The sequence below is a fragment of the Meles meles genome, chromosome 3 (genome assembly GCF_922984935.1).
Source record: "Meles meles chromosome 3, mMelMel3.1 paternal haplotype, whole genome shotgun sequence".
Taxonomy (NCBI): domain Eukaryota; kingdom Metazoa; phylum Chordata; class Mammalia; order Carnivora; family Mustelidae; genus Meles; species Meles meles.
This window is the reverse complement of record NC_060068.1, coordinates 140,968,885-140,983,777: the sequence shown is the minus strand read 5'-3', so window position 1 is coordinate 140,983,777 and position 14,893 is coordinate 140,968,885. Positions and strand designations below refer to the sequence as shown.

The 14,893-nt window shown below is 46.3% G+C and overlaps 1 protein-coding gene across 1 annotated transcript; it reads left to right on the top strand.

The window, feature by feature from the left end:
* Positions 1-1,102: 1,102 nt before the first annotated feature.
* On the top strand, positions 1,103-13,267 carry GM2A (GM2 ganglioside activator). The gene is made up of 5 exons (XM_045998903.1): positions 1,103-1,372; positions 6,966-7,118; positions 11,059-11,241; positions 11,622-11,806; positions 12,932-13,267. The coding sequence occupies exons 1-4, from the start codon at positions 1,271-1,273 to the stop codon at positions 11,775-11,777; spliced, it is 594 nt and encodes a 197-aa protein (XP_045854859.1). The 5' UTR covers positions 1,103-1,270; the 3' UTR covers positions 11,778-11,806; positions 12,932-13,267.
* Positions 13,268-14,893: the final 1,626 nt, after the last annotated feature.

Below are 14,893 nucleotides of genomic sequence, written 5' to 3'. Positions count from 1 at the left end.
GGGGATGGGATGTAATGGGCACTGGATATTATATAAGACTGATGAATCATAGGCTTATACCTCTGAAACCAGTAATACATTATATTAATCAATTGAATTTAAATTAAAAACGTTTAAAAAATAAAAAATGCAATGCGTTTATATTTTAATAAGATTTTTAAAAAGTCAATTAGTTAACATGTAGTAGAGTTTAGTGATTCATCCGTTTTGTATAACACCCCGTGCTCATTACATCAAGTGATAAAAAAATACCCTGATATCTTAATGTGAACAGTGGGGAAATTGGTAGAATTCTGTTAGTTTTGCAAGTTTCCTGTAAATCTAAAATTAATTCCAAAATTTAAAAAATTATATAAAAAGAGATGACTGGGTAAGTTTTAAATTGTATTCATGCATTCATTTATTCACCCCAGATTGATTGCTTATTATGTGTCAGGTCCTAAGTCACGTTAGGGACCAAAAGTCATAGAGCCACTCCTTGTAGGGTTTACAACTTAGTGGTGATTTGGCAGGAATAATATCCCTATTGCTTTTTTAAAAAGCAAAACTCAACTGCGAAGCATTATAACTTAACAAAATCTTGGCTGTGGGCTATATAAGCAGAATCCTTGCTCTATCACTTTCTAGCTTTGTGACCTTGGCAAAGCTAACCTCGCCGTGTGTGTTTTTCCTCAGTGGTAACATGGGGCAAAAAAAAAAAAAAAAAAAAAAAAAAGATTCCCTCATCGGTGTTTAACAGTGCTTAGCATGCATTAAAGCACTTACTATCGGTTATTACAATTATGATTATAATCATTAAAAAGACACAGTGATTCGTAACACGATACAGGAGAGCGTTAACAGGGACAGGGAGGGTGACGTTTAGTCAAGGAATGTACCCCGGTTTGAAAACAAAAACGCTTTTCAGGCAGGGATGGTCACTACCTGTGTGGGTTTAGAAAGAGCAGCTCCTCCCCGCTCGCGTGCTCTGGCCCCGCCCTAGGCCCCGCCCCCTTCATCATCCGGCTCCGCGGTCGCCAGTCAGAAGGAGGGGCTTGACGCCCACCCCCCGGAGGGAGGGGCTGAAGGCGGAGCCTCAGTCCAGCTGGAATCAGGAGAGGTCTGGGCAGGCCTTGAAATCTCCCATCCCCCCACCGGGCGGAGCAAACCTGGAAGTGGCCGCGCTGTTTTGCATAGCAATGACCAGCTTTGCATAATCAGGGAAGGCAAGCATTTAAAGGAGACGCTACTGCCACAGACCTAGTAGACCGGCGCAGACCCTCAGTTTGCGATGATGCTGAAGATGCAGGCTCCTCTTCTGATGGCCTTGGGCCTGCTTCTCGCCCGCCCTGCGGCCCCTGCACGCGTCCCCGTCCGTGGCCCCGGGAACCGGGTGAGCCCCCGTTTCCTCTGGTGGCCGCTTCCAGCTTGCCGGCCCAGTTGGGGTGGGATTATGGGGGTGACTACTCCGGTTTCTAGAATTCCTTCTCTTTTATAGAGGCTCCTAAAGTCGCTAACTGTGGGACTGTGAGTGGGTCCTTTTCTCTCTCCGAGTTTCGGTTAGCTCATCTGGACAGTGAAGGTGGACTGCTCCAGACATTTGGGAAGGGTTTATCTCCCTCAGGTCTCTACTCTCTTGTCCTCTTCTTGCTGAACATTTGAGTGAAATTTGGCAGAACTGCAAGGCTAAGGAACTGCTCCCAGGCCCAGAGACTCAACCTTGTTTACCTGCTCCTTCCCTTCCGCCACCCATAAAAAGGCCTGGCACCCATCCCTTCCCCTCTGTACTGCTCTGTGTCTCAGCTTGTCCTGATGGGTGGGTGGGTTTGAGAGGCTTGTTCTTCTGGTGCTCGAGATCCAACCCTGTGGCCCACTGCTTCTAGTTACAGGCCACAAAGAGTCTCCAGCATCCTCCTTGACTTTTCACTCACCCCATGCTCCAGACCCTTGGGAAAGGGAAGTTCTGTCATTCTGCGTGTGATCTGGAGAAGCCTAGTTCCATTGCCTCTTTGCTGCATAGCTGTGGGCAAGACACAGATGGTCTCTTCATCTGTAAAATGGGCATGATGATACCAACCTGCCTTTCTCAGATGGGTGTGGGTGAAGGGAAATGCTTTCGTGGATAGAAAGGGTCTAAAATCTTAGACAAGTAAGTGATACAAGCCAGTAGGCTTGGCCTCATCCTGCCCCAGGGGCAAGGGGTCCCATTTTATTTTTCCTGTTGAATGAAGGCATAAGGACCTATTGGCTTTATTTGCCCAGATGATTCCCAGTTTGACCCTGGGTGTAGGCTGAGAATGTTTCTCTTGGTTCCAGGGCTGACCGCTATGAGGTGGAGTCTGGCTAGAGCTCCAACTTCCCCATTCTTTTATATGTCTTGGCCATGGTTGCCATCCCAGACCAGAGGGCTTTAGATAGATCAGCAGTTTTGGGGAGACCCTGAGATATCATAGAGTTCACCCACCTCGCTCAGGCCCCTATAGGATGCGGGCCCACACATCATTCATTGTGCAGCAAGAGGCACTTTGTTTTCTCTGGGTTCATGGTGATTCAGAGCCCTATGCCTGAGACCACGGGCCAGATAAAGGCAGTGGGTGATAGTGAGCATTTAAGCATTTGGAAACCTGAGTTTTATTTCCTTTTCTGTCATTACTAGTCTCGTGTCACTGGACTGTGGCCAGCATTAGATGGGGGGAGAATGTCTAATCCCATGCTAGGCATATAGTAGGTGCTTAATAAACTCGGTGACACTGTATAATGACTGTCATTTATTGTGCACATACTCTGTGCAACGTGTTGAGCTGTGTGCTTTTATTCCTAATAAACTTTTGTGGGGGAATGCTTTTTTTTCTTTTTTTAAGGTTTTATTTATCCATCAGAGAGAGAACAAGAGAGAGAGCACAAGCAGGTGGAGTGACAGGCAGAGGGAGAAGCCGGCTCCTGGTTGAGCGAGGAGCCCGATGTGGGGCTCGATCCCAGGACCCTGAGATCATGACCTGAACTGAAAGCAGATGCTTAACCGACCAAGCCACTCAGGCATCTCTGGGGGAATGATTTTAGATTTATAGAAAAGTGCAGAGAGAGTATAGATTCTCATATACTCCTCATCCCATTTCCCCTAATGTTAACATCTTCTATTACCATTGTGCATTTGCCTGAACTGACAAACTAACATTGATTCATCACCATGAACTAGACTTCAGACTTGATTTGGATTTTACCAGTTTTCCCATGAATGTCCTCTTTCTGTTCCAGGATCCAGTCCAGGGCTCCACAGATCTCATCAGATCTCCCAGGCTCCTCTGGTCTGTGACAGCTTCTCAGTCTTGTGTTTTCATGTTTTAACAGTCTTGAGGAGTGATGACCTGTATTTTCTGTACAGACTTCTCTTTTTCCCAGTAGCCCTGTGAGAAGATATAATCGTGCCCATTTAATAGATGTGGAAACCAAACCTCAAGAGGGTAACTTACCCATGGTCTCAGCTGAGGGGTGATTGGCACCGAGGTCTGTGATGTCTACCTGTATTCTTGACTCCAGACCTGTGCCTTTCTCCTCTGCCTTATGTTTCCTCTTCCCACGTATTCGCCTCTCCTGGGAATGGTAAATACAGTGGTCTCCCCCTTACCCATGGTTTTGCTCTCTGTGGCCTGGATGCCCAGTCTCGGAGCAAGTGATCCTCTCTGACATCATTGGAAGTTTAATAGTAGCCCAATATTATATCACAATGCCTGTGTCATTCCCCTCCCCTCATCTCATCAGACAGGCACTTTCTCGTCTCACATCATCAACAAGAAAAAGCGTTGAGTGTAGTATAGTAAGATACTTTGAGAAAGAGAGAGACCACATTCATGTAACTTTTGTTATGATTATGATGGTTCTGTTTCATATTAGTTATGGTTGTTAATCTCTTACTGTACCCAATTTATAAATTAAACTTGATCATAAGGATGTATAAAAAATATGCATAGAAAAAAACATAGACTATATAGGGTTATATAAGGTTCAATGTCGTCTGTGGTTTCAGGCATTCACTGGGGGTCTTGGGATGTATCCTGCACAGAGAAGAGGAACTCCTGTGCCAGGTCTAGCTCATAGTGAGCATTGCTAATCCTTCCTGCCTCTGTTTCCAGATGAGGCTGGACCCAGCTGCAGAAATCACTGCCACAGAAACCTCTATTTAGGCACTGGGAAACTGTGTTGTTATGCCTCCCCCAGGACCTGAAGGACAGGGAGCTTGGGGGAAGGGAGGGAATTTTTCATCTCCAGCAGGACACTCCGGATACCTGCCCCAGCCTGGAAGGAGTCCTCGATGTGAAGCAGGTTGCCTTAGAATCTGTGAAAGCAGCCCCAGAAAATGGCTAGTCCTCCTTACCAACCCTTCAGCCCAACTCTTAAGTCCAGGCATTCTTTCATTTGACAGTGGCCTCCGACCTGGTCTCCCCGTTCCAATCCATTGGATTGGACAATCCGCTTGTCCCTCTCCAATCTATTCTCAACCATAAACCAGAGCGTGGCACTCTCTTGCAGAGGGTTCATTGCAATATAGTAAGTCCGGGGTCCCAATTATGACCTATGAGGTCATACATTAAATGACCTTGCCATCCCTCAAGCCTCATCCCTCAAGTCAGTCGTCTGCTACACCTAGCCCTATAGCCTTCTTGTAGTGCCCAGACCAGCTAAAATTCCTACCACAGGGCCTTTGCCCATGTTGTCTCTGCCTGGAGAGAACATTCTTTCTCTCTGTACTTACATGGCTGACTCCTCATCCTGCAGGAGTCCGGCTTAAGTATCATTTCCTTACCACCTTATTTAAATAAGCCCTTTGTTACTCTCAACATGACCTCTGTGCGTTTCTTTTCTGGCTCTCAGAAATCATGGTGGGTAATATTTATTGGCATTAGACTCCAAGCTCCTCGAGGCAGGGCAAGAACATTTTTTTCTTTCTTTATCTTTTCTTTTCTTTCTTTCTTTCTTTCTTTTTTTTTTTTTTAAGATTTATTTACTTATTTATTTGACACAGAGAGAGAGACATAGCAAGAGAGGGAGCACAAGCAGGGGGAGTAGGAGAAGGAGAGGCAGGCTCCCCACTGAGCAAGGAGCCTGATGCGGGGCTCAATCCCAGAACCCTGGGATCATGACCCAGGCGGAAGGCAGATGCTTAATGACTGAGCCACCCAGGAGCCCCGGGGCAAGAACATTTCTAATTGTTTACCACTATTAATACAGACTTAGCCAGGGGCCCATGATCATTGCTCCTTAAGTATTTGTGGGATGAATACTGAAGAAAACCTTTATTGGTACCTACCCTGTGTGAGGGGCTGTGGGGCATGTAGGCATGATTCAGACCCTGTCCTGTTTTTCTTACTCATGTCATGACATTTCATTCCAAGGGACAGAAACCCATTCCAAGAAGCTCAAGTAAAGGGAAGTTTACTCCAGATATCCAAGGAATCTCATGGAAGTAATGGCTGGAAGTAGAGGCTGGGCCACAACGTGGCTTTCATTCTGTGAGCCAGCCCAGCTTTGGGCCTGGCATTGTGTTGAGAGCATGATGCTCTCATGCTCGTGCTCATACTCACAATCGCCCTAAGAGGGAAGTATAAACCTTCACTTCAAAGATGTGGAAATTGAGGTGCCAAAGGAGAAACGGGCCCACAGAATCATGTGCTATGGTGACTGAGCCACTCTTGGTGACTAAAGCTCTGATGTACCCTATATCACCCTCCAGAGTCATGCCTTCCACTGCTACCCCGTACTGCCTGGTTAGACAGGGGTGTGGGTGGGGAGGGGACACCTCTGTTCTCTCCCCCAGAGACCAGCAGAGCCCTGAGTTCTTGTCTCTTCCCAAACTTTGGCTTGGTCGTGAGTCATAGGTCTAGGTATTCTGGCCTCATGCCAAAGGTTATCACCCAATAACAGTGCAAAGTCCTATAAGTGATTTTTGTCTCAACCTCCATGTCCCAGAGGCAGAGAGAATCTGTCAGCCTAGCTTGGGTTAGGTGTTTCCTTTCAGCTCAGTTGGTGTGTTGACGATGGGGTGAGCTCGGGGGTGTGGGGCTGGCTGGGTTTCCTTCTAAGATGGGATGTGCATGGTGGGAGTGCCTGAAGTGTCTCTTAGATGGCCTTCAGGGGGTGGGAAAGGGGTGAGTGGGTGGGCAGAGTCTGCCTGATATAGAAAGTGTTAAAGATTATGGACAAGTAGGCAGGGTTCTGTGGCAGTGGGGAGTCAGCAGTCTTGTGTAGCCAGACAAGATGGTGGAATTCCAAGACCTCTGGGGGATGTGGAGGAAGAGGACGAAGTGGCTGAGCAAAGGCGAGGAAGATGATTCAGATGGGGCAGGGCATGGGCAATGGGATGGCGGGGGTGCTGGAAGCACTAGTTAGGACAGGGGAAGCTTGTTCACTTGGGTTCATCAACAAGCACCCCACTGGGGGTCTCTCTGCGTACGTTCTATTACCTCCCTGGGCTGATTGCATACTCCTTGAGGGTGGGGTTTCCCATTGTGTAAAGTTTCCTATTATTCCTGGTCCTGGATTGGGCATGGGGTATGACATGAATAAGGTCCTGGGCATGAGGCTGCAAAGGTGAATCCTCCAGGAGCTTCTCTCTAAGGAGATACCAGGACTGGCTGAAGAAGGGTGGGGGGCCGGGAGTGGGAGATCAGAGAAGGTACCTACCAAGGGTGGATGTGGTTAGTCACCTGTTTTGAAGCTCAAGGTCTGGTATATTGTGCTTTATAGTTTACAGCACACTTTTAGGAGATTATGTTTTTGGAATCTTTTAGTATACTACTACCCAGGAAACGGGGACCACAAGTGTTATCCTGGGCTTCTAGGTACAGACTTGCAGATAAAGCTCAGGGTGGGGAGGTACCTCGCCCAGTGCACACCCTCAGTAGCCTGTACTGTTGATGCTTCTGATCTGCGAAGGTTCCTTTTGTCAATGCTTCTTTTCTTTCTGCCTGATTTTTCCTTGGCCATCCCAGATAGGTAGCTTTTCCTGGGAGAACTGCAATGGCAGGAAGGACCCTGTGCTGCTCAAAAGCCTGACTCTGGAACCTAACCCCATTAACTTTCCTGGGAACGTGACTTTCAGCGCCGAGTTCCAGATCGGTGTCCCCCTCAGCAGTCCTCAGAAGGTGAGTCTGGGCATGGGCATGGTTGGGGAGGTGCTGGAGGGAAGGTGCGGGGGGCCATATGGCAGGGGCCCTGAAGGATGTATGTTCAGGGACCTGTGGGTAATTGCACAATCCCGATTTCTCAGAGCAACAGAGGAGGCATAGATGTGTAGACTGTCTAACAGCCCCAGTCGGGCAATGTTATTGTGGTGCTGTTGTTAATTATAACACAGACACATCACTTTGTAAGTGACATCTGGTCACTTTGGAAATCACAAATTGCCAAAAGATGGGGAGAAATATATCACCTGAAATCTCACTACCCAGTGATAGGGGTAAACACTTTTAACATTTGGTAGGCGAGGCTTTGGAACGGTCCCCCAATCAATCACATATAACACACATATTCTTTAAAGACTTTATTGATTTCCAGAGAGGGAGTGAGACTGTAGGTCTGTCCTGGTGTACTTAACAAATCTGTTACCAGACATGTAGTTTGTTTCTGTGGTAGTTTTTTGTCTGTTCGGTTTTATTTTTTGGCTGTTAGAAACACCTTTGCTGAAATTATCCTTGTTATGTATCTTTTTGTCCTTCTCTGATTACCTAGTCACAGACTTTTTAGGTCTTTCGAGTGCCTCCAGGTTTTTGAATCCGTGTATGTTCTCCAACAGATTTGCCTTTTTCCACACATCTGTTGATTCTGAGCATTTTCTAATAACGTTTTCCACGATTTTATGTCATCCCTGGGGAGGTTTGATGTCTTTTCAGTAATTTTCTTGCCCTTTGTGTTTCCTTTGAGATTGACCAGTTTGATCATGTCTGTTTCCTCTGTGGGGGTGGCTATTTCCATGCTTTTTCAGAACACTAAAGGCTTTTCATTATCTATTTATCACCATACATTGTCATCCCTCTCACTACTTTGAATTGCTGCCTTTATAGCACATTCTTATATGCCCTTCTGCTTGTCCTGGTGCAGCTCTACTCTGGCCCCAGTTTTATTCTGATTCTTTGCAAGGTTTTTGATTTGGAATCTATCCCTCTAACTACCCTTCAACCTGCCCGAATCACAGCCTCTACCTCATAGGTTGCTTGTAGACAATTGCTGGGTTAATAATGCGGAGAGTACTTTGCATAGGGCCTGGCTCACAAGACTTGCTCAGAAAATGTTAACTCTTCTTAATTGTTCAATTAGACAGAAGCCCCGGCTGTGTGTGGACCGCTCTAGGGCCCTGCCTTCTTTGGTACCTCCTTCTGAGTCTTTTCCAGGCGAGATCATTGCATTTTTTTTTTATTTTTTTATTTTTATTTTATTTATTTTTTTTTTTAGCTGAACTTCAACTGATAATCTAGCAGGGTCACACAAATGCCATTTCCATGCTCCTGCTGGGTCTGGGGTGCAGAACTCTCTGGCAGGTGCTCTCATGCCATCGTTAGGCAAAATGCTGGCATTTCTGTGACACTGTGCATCTGACTTGGAAGGAAAAAACTCACAATCTCCTTCTGCCCCCAGCCTGCATTTCTTGGCTTCTTCAAAGACCATTAAGATGGACACCACCACCCCCTTTCCAATCCCTTAATTACCTGTCAAATATTTGGGCCATTGCACTTTTTAAAAACCGTGCTCAGGTTCCCTTCGCCCTACATTTCTCTTGTTATTTTTTATTTTGTTCTTTTACTTTTCAGGTAATGTGCATATTAGCTATTAAATGAAAGCCTCTGAACACTTGTGTAGGAAAAAAATGATTAGCCTCATTTTACAGATAAGGGACACTGAGACTCATAGAAGGGTGCAACTTGCCTCAGGTCACGTGGTTATTAGCACATTCAAGGCTGGGTGTCCTTATGTTGTATTGTTCCCTGTTCCTCAACTCTTTCAGGCAGGGGGGGTGGACTTAGCGCCTGATATGTTTGGAGGAGAATGCTCCAGAACTTTCCCTTGCTCAGCAGAGACCCCCTTTTGAGAGACTGTCAGGACTCCAGCCCCGTATGAGCTTGGAGGCCTCAAATGGCTTCTACCTCTTGTTACTGAGGCCTAGAGAAGAGAGTGAGTGGTCCAGACCCACAGCCTGTTAGCTGGAGAACCAACATGTCCTCTCTTCCTCTGACCTTGCTGAGGTGGAATTTTTTTAATGCAGAGTCTCATCTTGGACCTGGATGGACTTAACCCCAGCGGCAATGTTGAGAAGCTGGGTGTCCCAGAGTCCATGAGCCAGGAGCTGGGGCCACCCAGGAGCTCCCTTTTCTTCTTTTTTTTTTTTTTTAAGATTTTTATTTATTTATTTGACAGACAGAGATCACAAGTAGGCAGAGAGGCAGGCAGAGAGAGAGAGGAAAGCAGACTCCCTGCCGAGCAGAGAGCCCGATGTGGGTCTCGATTCCAGGACCCTGAGATCATGACCTGAGCCGAAGGCAGAGGCTTAACCACTGAGCCACCCAGGCGCCCCTGCCTTTTCCTCTTTTGACTTGCTTCATAGGATCCGGCATAATTTATAACTCCCTTCTGTGGGCCCTCTCTCAAGTTCCATCCTCCAGGACCCTGGTTTTCCCATCCTCAAGAATCATAAATTGCTGTTTTGTTTGGCATATACCCTTATGTGGGGCTTTTAGACATTGCTTTCAGGCCTGATGGTTTGGCTTTTCCCCCCGCTAAAATCATGTACCTGCAGTGCCCCTGCCTGAGGCCTGTGGCTTTTATAACTGCCCCCTTCCCAGGGCATCACATGACTCCCCTTCACGTCTTATCAGCGTGTCTTTATCTAGAGCTTTCTGTCTCAAACAGAAAAGTCCTAAATCAAGTGAGCCTGGAGGCTGGGAAATATGGAATTGCTAGGATGTCAGAACTGAAAAGTGTCTTAAAATTGTGGTTTCCTGCCGTAACACCCACAAGGGGTCAGATGCTCAAGTGAGCTAACGTCCTCCTGCCCTTCCCTTACTATTTTCCCTTGATACGTTTTGGGGGGTTGAGGGCACAGACATGGTCAAGAGAGACCACTCACTCAGTGAATGCCTGGCACACATCCGGCTGGGACTGTCTGCCTTGAAATCCTGGCCACTTCTGGGTCAGCGGCAACCTCTAGAATGGGAATAGCATCCTGATGGCATGGAGGTGTGAAGCACATCATAGATCTTCTCGTCCAGCTTCTCTCTGGCTGTGGGGCTCCTCTGGTGGCTTCTCCAGCTGAGTCCTGGGAGCCCACCACTTCTTGGGGGGTAGTTCTGTCTGTTGTAACCTAGCTATGATGGTTAAGAAGGTCTCCCTTTATCCAATCCCATAGTGATCTCCCTATAAATTCCTGTTGTTTTCTTGGGATGCCTGGGTGGCTCAGTTGGTTAAGTGTCTGCCTTCGGCTCAGGTCAATATCCCAGAGTACTGAGATCGAGCCCCACATCAGGCTCCCTGCTCCATAGGGAGTCTGCTTCTCCCTCTCTGTGATCTCTTCTTGCTCTCACTCTCAAGTAAATAAATTTTAAAAATGTTTTAAAAAATAAATACTGTGTTTGGTAGCTACACAGAGAAAATTTGATCCAAGGATAGAACATAGGTTTCTGCTCCAGTTGGCTGGCAGTAGCTGAGGTCCTACACAGACAAGGGCTCTGAAGCCAAGATTGGGCTGAGAAGAGAAGTCTAGGAAATGGTGCTAGTTAGCCAGTTAGCGGTTAGATGGCAAGTGCCTTTCAAATCCAGTGCCGCCGAGGGTAGTGACCACCTAAAGAATTCTAAGACAGAGGTTCATTGAAGGGTAAAAAAAAATCACAGCAATGATTAACGCCTGCCCCGGGCGCTGGAAGAGGTGCCGTTGGGATACGTGCCACAATGTTGTCACTGCGATATCAGAATATCTCCAAGATCCCATCCGATTAAAACTTCTGTGATTAAAATAAAATGCTGACCTTTTGGAGATGTAGAGAGGCTGGGATCTTTGCCTTGGAATTCATACTGTTTCAAACTCTTTCTCACCAGGTGGAATTATCTATAGAGAAGGAACTGGCCAGCTTCTGGGTCAGACTTCCATGTATGGGCCATGCTGGTAGCTGCAGCTTTGATGACTTCTGCCAAATATTAGACGTTTTCATTCCCCCTGGACAGTCTTGCCCAGAGCCCCTGCATACCTATGGGCTTCCCTGCCACTGTCCCATCAAAGTAGTAAGTACTTGGGGAAGGAGAGTATTATTTCTGTGGCTGGAGTAAAAATGTGGGGTTTGGAGAGATGGGTTCTTGCATTCTCCTCCTGCAGATCTGGATGTTTGTGGGTGAAAATTGGTGTGATCTATCTTGAATTGCTTATGTTTGGGGGGCCTTGGTTTATCCACTTGTGAACTGGGTGACTTGAGCTGCAGTGTGGCCTCCAGTGCGCATGAGCTGTAACCTTCCATGCTGTGTAGTGCTCCAGCCATCTCTAATCTCACGTGGCACTCAGGAGAGTGGGAGGAGGGGGCAGTTCATGGCTGCAGTCTTACAGGAGAGCTCCAGGAGAGTCCCGTCAGTAGGCTCCCGCTGACCTGTGATCCATTGGTTTTCCGCAGGGCACCTACTCAGTACCCAAGACTCAGTTCACCCTGCCCAACATGGAGTTGCCCGGCTGGATCAGCTCCGGGACCTACCGCATCCAGAGCATCCTCAGCAGCGGTGGGAAACGACTGGGCTGTTTCAAGATCACTGTTGCTCTGAGGGGCGAGTAAAGTGGCACCAGCCACAGCAGAACGAAAGGGTATGAGGAAGATGTCTCTCTTCTTCTGCCTTGCATTTGCCAAGGTCAAATTCTGACTCTCTGTCCCCCTTCAAGCCCCTTTCTACAATGATGCCACTTCCCTCACTGAAAACCCTTCTGTGCCACCTGTGTTCTAGGCTTGGGCAGGCAGCCCTGACTTGGGGAGGAGCTTGGCAGCTCTCGATAGCCCATGACCTGCCAGGCCAGCCGTTTCATCTTCCTTCTCACACTTATGATTTTCTCTCTAAGAGCTCAACTCATTTTCTAAATAATCAAGCAATAGGACTAATATATTTTGTGACCCCAAGTTCAGACTGACCCAATCTTGGTTTCCTGAAGTATCTTCATGATTTTCTTAAAAAAATTTTTTTTGGTCACTGACTTGAAAGCAGAATGAGAGCATGAACGGTCTTTGTTTTACTCCAAGCCCGATTACAAGGATGGGACTAAAGTAGTTCAGCTTAGCCTATTCCTCCATTAACTGCTATGGTTAATTCAGTATTCTTTTCTAGACTTGCTCAGGAACAGCGGGGCATAGCGTGTCCTGGGGAGGTAGGGCATGTGGTGGAGGGCTTCACTGGGAGAGGTATTTAAGAATGCTGTATGTATTTAAGAGAGTTTACAAACTCAGCTGCCTGCTGGGCCAAGCACGAGACCTAAACGAGTGAGGACAACCACGAGGAACATATTGCTTTCAGACACGTCTTTTCCCCCCCTTTGTGTAGCAGCTCATATCCACTGTTATAAGGCAGCTGGTGTCCAGTCTCGAGCTTGGGACTATTATCAGGGCTGATGGGGCCCGAGTTGAGTTAGAGAGGGTACACTCCGCCCCTAGGGGCAGCTGGTGCTGCATGAGAATGTTGTGGGCCCAGTATGACCAAATAGTTTCCATTTTTTTTTTCCCTTGGAGAAGCCGGAAATCCAGACTTTTATATGAAATCTTAGAGTTTTTAAATATTGGCAACTAGTTATTTTTTAAAACACTGTGCAGGCCAAGAGGGCCAAACAGACTTGCCAGTGGGGAAGTCTGGCCCAGTGTGGCCGGTTTGCGACCTCGGATGTAAGAATACACATCGTCCTTTCGGTCTGGAGACAGCTCCTCGAGCACTGTTTTTCCCTCCCTAGGGTTAAATCCATAGTGTCTGACACATGGAGCAGACTCTTCCAGGGCTCGGGGACGGGGAGGCATCCTCTCAGGATGGGAGCTGCAAGAATCACGAGACCGCCTGCCCCAGCCTGGGAGTGTTGTCAGGGTGAATGGGGAAAACCCTGAAGATTTGGAACACACCAGCAGCTGCTCTGTGGAGCAAGGATCCCAGGAAGAGGGGTGGACTCACATCAGGTGCCTGGGTTTGGCCATCGTCCCATCCTCCACGCAGCCTACTGACCTATGGATCGACCCCAGCTGCTGGGCTCATTTGAAGACTGGAATGGCAATAAAGCTTTTTAACTTGCTGAGAACTCCTCCTTTGTCTTGGCTGCGTATTTGTCCATCTTGGGATTTTAGGAGCTTGTCAGTGGTGGGCTGTTCCTGGTGGAAAGGTTTGTTGTGATGGCACAGAAGAGCTGAGGTGGTTCCAGGGACCATCTCTTCTGTTTTTGTCTTGTGAGTTGCTTGTTATCCCTGCTTTATTCAGCCTCATCACCGTCCAATGTCCTTGGTTTACTTTTTGACTTTCCTATTGCTCTGTGACCATGCCAGCCTTTCATCCTTTTGGCTTTTTTGTCCTGATTCTCACAGTTGTTCTCGGCTCATATTTGAGAATGGAATCTCATTATCTTGGTATATCTTCCCATGTCATGACAGGCTCTTGGGTCCAATGTTCCCCTGGGTCTCAATGGGGAAGGGGTGAGAAATCTCAAATCAGAGGCAAAATAGATTTTTTAAGGAATGATACTGAGCCAACTGGAAAGCCATTTGGAAAAAGTTGAAAATAGATTTGTATATCATACCATATGCAGAATAAACTCCAAATGGATCCAGGGTCTAAATGTCAGAAAATGAAACCATACAAATGCTAAAAGAAAACATGGGTGAAAAATCCAGAGGTGGTAAAATATTGACACATTTGACTACCTTAAGAAAAAAAAAAGTCACTTCTTAAGAAATACCATAAAGTTAAAAGACTGGAGGAAAACATTTACAGCACATATATAATAGACAAAACATTTATATTTCTACTATATAAAGAATGAAACATTCAGGGGACTAAAAACCTGAAAGAAAAATTGAAAAAAGACATAAGTAGACAACTCTCTTTTCTTTCTCTCACACATACTCACACTAAAATGTAGAAATGGCCCTTAAACCTGAAAAAGGTACAAACTTACCCAAGATTAGAGAAATGTCAATGAAACACTAGAGAGAACGTCATGTCTCAGACTGGTAAACAATGGAAGTACAACCACACGGCTAGGCAAGGGTGTAGGGAGACAGGCATCCCTACACAGCTGGTGGGAATGCAAAATGGTACAATTCTTGACAGGAATTTGTCACTACCTAACCAAGCTTCAAAACACTTACTTTTTGACCCAACATTTCACCACTGGGGATTTCCTCTAAAGATAAACCTCTGACAATAAAAAATATGCCTGGATGTGATTATTCACTGCAGCATTGTGATTGCAAAGACTGGGAATATAAGTGTCTATCAGAAAGTGACTGAATGAACCACAGTATATTTGCATACAGAGTACGTTAGCTATAAAAAAGAATGAGGAAGAGGCTCAGAGAACCATCCCTTCCAAATCAAGAAAAATAAGTCAACACCCTGACATCTAATAGTAAAACTTATAAATCTCAGAGACAAAGAGAAAATCCTGAAAACAGCTTGAGACAAGAGGTCTATAACTTACAATGGTAGAAACATTAGATTGGCAGTAGATCTATCCACGGAGACATGACAGGCCAGAAAGGACTGGCATGATATATTCAGAAAAATATACAGCCAGAATACTTTATCCAGCCAGGATGTCACTGAAAATAGGAAGAGGATAAAAAAACTTCCAGGGTAAATAGAAACTAAAAGAATTTACAATCACCAAACCAGCCCTACAAAAAATATTGGAAGGAGTCCTCTAAGCAAA